Raw genomic sequence first — 6,000 nt, 5'->3', positions numbered from 1 at the left:
TGGACTGTGCCCTCCCCCCCCCCCCCCCCCCCCCCCCGGTGCATGCATGACATTAGAAGGTTACAAAAGAATGAAAAAACCCCACAGAAGAAATCATGGAACGTGTGATCCCTCTAAGATTGATTAATCTCTCAAACTCATACAGTATCTAACGTCTGATTAGATAGATAGATAGATAGATAGATAGATAGATAGATAGATAGATCTGCTGTGGTACTCACTAATGTAACATTTCACTAGAGCGGTGACATCACTGAGAATGCAGCCTATCCCTTCACTAGAGACCGGTGACATCACTGAGAATGTATCCTATCCATTGACTAGAGACCGGTGACATCACTGAGAATGCAGCCTATCCCTTCACTAGAGACCAGTGACATCACTGACAATGCAGCCTATCCATTCACTAGAGGCCGGTGACATTGCTGAGAATGCAGCCTATCCCTTCACTAGAGACCGGTGACATCACTGAGAATGCAGCCTATACCTTCACTAGAGACTGGTGACATCACTGAGAATGCAGCGTATCTATTCACTGGAGACCAGTGTCATCACTGAGAATGCAGCCTATCCATTCACTGGAGACCAGTGTCATCACTGAGAATGCAACCTATGCCTTCACTAGAGACCAGTGTCATCACTGAGAATGCAGCCTACCCGTTTAATAAGCACCAATGGCATCACCGAGAATGGAGTCTGTTCGTTCCCTAGAAATCAGGGACATCACTTTTCAGTATAACTTGTCAGAATATAATGCAACATACTACAAATGTATATTATCTATATGATGTAAAGAAATTGCATATTTGGACCACGCATTGTTCTTATGAAGTGACAGCCGGATGGTTAAATGGAATTTTAGCTGTGTGACCTCGTCTTGTACTTAATCCCTTCATATCTGCAAATATTGGTGAGGGGGTGGATTAATATCCTTGTGTACACATGCCCTCTGAACCGCTTATTAAGAGATTAGTGTTGGACATTCATTAAAAGGAACCAAAAGGCCAAAACAATGACTCAGATGGCGCTCCGCATAAGAGATGTGTTAATCACTAAAAAGGGAAAAGCAATACAATTTTGGAAACAAATCTCGAGTTACAAAAGAAACCGACAAACAGTCTCCTAAAATCTCTAATAAGAAACCCAAGTGATCCCGGGGAACAGAAAATGCATGAACTCATTCCACGAGGGAGCGCGAATCAATACTACACAATCCAATCCTCAGAGTTATTTTTAAACAAGTACAAAAATAAATCTTCGCTGGTGTCAAAACTATCAAGCTCAGTTCATGGGTGTAACCCGAAAATGAGAACACGGTTCCGTGGGCGAGCTTTGTTTAGGAAAGACTACTTTATAAAATATATATGTTTTTGTAGTTTTGCAATAATTTTACTGAAGAGAGGATTGCCACGAGCCGCAAGATGAGGAAAAACAAAAGTATTTTCTAGATACAATTTAGCGCAATGCGTTGATGACATCGGCGCTGTGGCATCCGTTTAAAAAGGGCCTTACAGACTCTATAACCTTGGTTCTCAACTGGTGGGTCGCTGCATGCCTTCCACTTTTCTAGGCGAGAGTCTCCCTTCTGCCTCCACCTAGCGCAGCGCTGTCAGTTGTCGCGCCAAGCAGCCCTTCAAAATATGCTGCCCGGGCGCCGGAGTGTCAGCTTGAGGTGGTGTAGGCTTCGGGGTATGGCCGCGAGGAAGCTCCATCCATACATGCATTGCTTACAGCTCCCTCAAGTGTCCTGTAGATTTGCTTGGACCGGAATGACATCACATTCTGGCTCCCAGCACCTCTACAGGGCACGCAAGGGAGCTGTACAAGCAATGCACATATGGAGGGAGCTCTGTCACAGCACAGCAGCCAACACTGGAGCACAGGCTGAGGATCTACTCCAGTTCTTGTAAGGTAGGGAGATTGGGTGGACCATAAAAAAGAATGAAAAAATTTTTGGAGTGTGTTTGTGTGTGTGAGAATGTGTCTGTGGTTGTGTATGTCGGAGTTTTTGTGGGCCCGTTCACATTAGTACAGTGTGTTAATCGCATAGCGTTAACCCACTGTATCACGCAATCGTACCTACTGTGCATTTTGGTGTGGGGGTGTGTTGCAATTCATTTTTATGGTACCACAAACGCACCTCCCACCCACAGTTTGTACGCCCGCACCGGAACACGCGGTACCCTAATGCTGTGCGTTCCATTGCAGTGTGACTTGGGTCGCAACTTAATGACCAAGTTCAATGTGGGTCCTGAGGTTACACAGGTTGAGAACCACTGCTCTATAATAATAGGCACGGCTGCCAAACACAGGTATGAAAATAGAAGAAAATAATCATTTTGGATTCTACGAATACACTATTTTTGTTCCCTGAAGGAGAAGGCGGCTCTTTGTTTTCTTACCTGCAAGTTGATTTCTGCCTCATGAAACGTCAGACATGCGCAGTAGTGGCGGTCTGAGTCGATGTCCGTTAAAACCACAACAAAGAAGGTGGGTTGTTTCCTCTCGCGAGACAGCTGCCATCCTCCCGGCTGACAAAACTGCAAGAAAAAAGGAAAGAAGGTATTAGCTGTACAGAAATCAATATATTGAAAGGGAAGCCTAAGTGACGGCCAAAGTGAGGATTTATGGCAAGAATTGCTCTGCTGCGGTGCAACAACTGCGTGAAGGGAAGTCCCCCAAACTATACACAGACATCACATAATACCCTTACCAGGGTTTTAACCCTTGCGGACTCTATCTAAAGCTAAAAAAAATAATTGGGGCTATAGATATAGTGTCTCTAAGCACCTATGTCTTCAGACTGGTGAAGCAAGCACAATATATTCCAGGTACAAACTAAAGGTGCCCATACATTGTGCAAATTTCAGACGGTTTTCAAAGAATTGGCCGAAATTCGCACAGTGTGTGCTGCTGTTGCCACCCTTTCGGTCGGCATCCCTTGATCAGCTGATCGAAGGAGCTGGGCGGAAAATTTTCGTACAATAGGAGCTGGCAGCCAATGAGCTGCACGCTCTTGTCGGGTGTTTTGAGAGTGGCCAGTGGCCGCTGTCAAAATACAATGCTGACAGCAGTATTCCTCCAACGACACACTCCTAAGTGATGATGGAGGAATCTGCTCTATTTTTCTCCTTCAGCCCGCGGGTTGAACGAGAAAAAAAGATCAGTGTATGGCCAGCTTTAGTCAAAACTGGTGATGAGCCTGGGCTTGGTGCAAACCCAGTCCGCACAAGCCCATTCAAAACAGTGACTGCCAACACCACAGGGTAATTAGTTGAGGAGAGGCACATTTGCCACACCACAGCTTTAAGTCGCAAAGGGGCAAGAATGTCCCTGACGCAACTGCCACCACTCATTAGGCCAGGAGTGAGTGGTGGTCACAGTTTTGAGCAGACTCGCACCAAGCACAGGCACACCTCTAGTCAACACTCCAGTCCAGTTCCTCCCGATGCTAAGCCCTGTCTCTGCTGTTCACGTCAATAGATTGACTTCCAATCAGGGACCCATGGATCCTGCACTTAGTAAGGATTAGAGCGCAGCATGTTTTGTATATCATTTATGCACATTTCAGCCATTTAAATTTTTGCTGTTTCATAGATTACGCAACTGCAATTTGGGGAATCTATAGAAGAACCTAATGTCAACAGTTGTACGAGTTTAAGAGGGACCAAATTCTCAGCATGTCTGAGAAAAACCATACATACATCAATACCTGCACTCTGAAAATGGCTTTTGATTCTGATACTTGGGCTAAACAAAGCAAAAGGATACAAAGATGTGTTTCTTCACCTCCCAAAGTAAAGACACCTAAATCACCATATAAAAACCCAGAGTCCCGGGATAACCATTCTTCTCATTCTATTAATAAAATAAAGTGAAACTTCATTTATTTCAGAACTTCAATCTTGTGCGTTCGAGCAAAATAAGCTTCTCAGAGAAGATTAATACCAATCTGGCAATTGAAATGTGGGCCGTTCCAGCCTGAGAACTCTCACCGGACTCTGTCAGTCATACAAGGTCAAAACATTTGATGAAGACGCTTTCATTCTCATGATGGATAAACGAAGCAGGAGCCGGTAATACACTGGTGTCAGTGTGTTCCTGAAGGTACAATACAAATGGGCATATTAAAGTATAAAGTTGAGAAAAGGATGACCAACGCAAGTATGGGTGCATTGGCCAATTCTTGTTTGACTTTTGGAACCCTTTGGAAGAAAACTCTTGGCTGTTCCGTCACTGCTCTTCTGTTATGTAGCTTGTTAGATATTTACTTTGGGCTGCGTAATTCCAAGAAGTACCAGGCAGGTCATCTATGCCAAGAACACTAATCTGGTAATGCCCATAAGTAAACAATTTACTTACAGAATGTATGCATAACAAACATAGATGCTCGTGCTCGAGTCCTGTGGCCAAGCACCTCAAAACTTTAAGCACCAGCTGAAACTTTTTAGGAGCACTGGCTACTTGGCTCCTGGGATTTGAGCAGCCTTGGATTAAACTGTAATTAGTATCTGCAGGAAACTGTGGCATGCAAAAAGTATTTCAATTACGGCTATCCCCCCTTCAGTCTATCGTGAATGCTGCTGCTAGACTCATTCACCTAACCAACCGCTCAGTGTCTGCAAGCCCCCTCTGTCAATCCCTGCACTGGCTTCCATCCCTCACCCCCCTCTGCCAATCCCTGCACTGGCTTCCATCCCCCCTCAGCCAATCCCTGCACTGGCTTCCATCCCCCACCCACCCACCTCTGCCAATCCTTCAACTGGCTTTCATCCCCTACCCCCCTCTGCCAATCCCTCCACTGGCCTTCAATAACCCAAAGGATACAATTAAAAATATTAACAACCACTTACAAAGCCACCCACAACTCTGCCCCCGGCTATATCTCAAACCTTGTCTCAAAATATTACCCCAACTGTGCCATCCGCTCTTCCAAAGACCTCCTGATTTCCAGCTGCCTCGTCAACTCCTCCCATGCTCGCCTCCAGGACTTCACTAGAGTCTCTCCCATCCTCATGAACTCCTTACCCCAACCTGTCCATCTATCTCCCACTCTGACTGCCTTTAGGCGATCCCTTAAGACTCATCTCTTCAGGGACGCCGATTCCATCTCAACCTAACCACTCAACCATCATGTTCTCAAACAAATCATCCCCACACAGCTACCTCCTCATGTATCACTTGCCCCTCCCTTTTAGATTGTAAGCCCTCAGGGGCAGGGCCCTTCTTACCATCTTGTCTTGAATTGTATTGTGATTGTAATGTCTTCCTTATATTGTAAAGCGCTGCGCAAACTGTTGGCGCTATATAAATCCTGTATTATAATAATGATAAATGATCATAAAAGGATAACAGAGATTTAATGCCTATGGGTACCTAAGCAATCCTAACATCAGTACCAGTTCCACCTAGCAGAACTAGCTTATAACTGATGTTGTATTTTGTTCCATCTGGACCACAAATCTTAAATATTTTCCATGAGAATGCATCCTATAAACTCAGAAACTCGCTATCAACTAAGTATCTTTCCAAACAGAAAAAAATACCCTTGTGGCCTGAGATTAATCAGGTCTTGGACATCATAATAATCCGTGCCTCCAGGGCCAGGAAATTGACACAATATGCATAAAAGAAAATTGGGTCAATCTGCATAAACAGGACCTCTTTGAAGTCTATCGAGATAAAAAAGTTACATTCCTTAGAGATAAGTTTAATAGGCGCGATGGACCGAATAGTTGCTACACATCGGAATCCCTTTAATAAATTTAATTTTCATTAGTGACTCTTCAGAAGATCGCCGGGTTGCGAGTAGTCAAATGGTTTAAATAGTCGCATAATAACAACAAGAACAACTTGATCTTTATTTGGGCCACTGACAAGAACAAAGAAAGATGCAAATTGGTCTTCAGTTAAAAGAAAACTGATGGGAAAGAAGTATTGGCAAAGCAGGGATTTAGAATACAAGGACATCGCGCTTTGAAGTCGGAGGATTGAAGCTGG

The 6,000-nt window shown here is 44.4% G+C and overlaps 1 protein-coding gene across 1 annotated transcript in view; it reads right to left on the bottom strand.

The window, feature by feature from the left end:
* SBF2 (SET binding factor 2) overlaps positions 1 to 6,000 on the bottom strand; it is a 301,018-nt gene that overhangs the window by 176,374 nt on the left and 118,644 nt on the right. The window contains 1 exon segment of the mRNA XM_018555287.1: positions 2,403 to 2,540. Coding sequence (XP_018410789.1) covers positions 2,403 to 2,540 — 138 coding nt within the window.

This window comes from Nanorana parkeri, unplaced genomic scaffold, assembly GCF_000935625.1.
Source record: "Nanorana parkeri isolate BGI_ZX_2015 unplaced genomic scaffold, ASM93562v1 scaffold10, whole genome shotgun sequence".
Lineage (NCBI taxonomy): Eukaryota > Metazoa > Chordata > Amphibia > Anura > Dicroglossidae > Nanorana > Nanorana parkeri.
The sequence above is the reverse complement of the archived record's forward strand: the minus strand, read 5'-3'. Positions and strand labels throughout refer to the sequence as shown.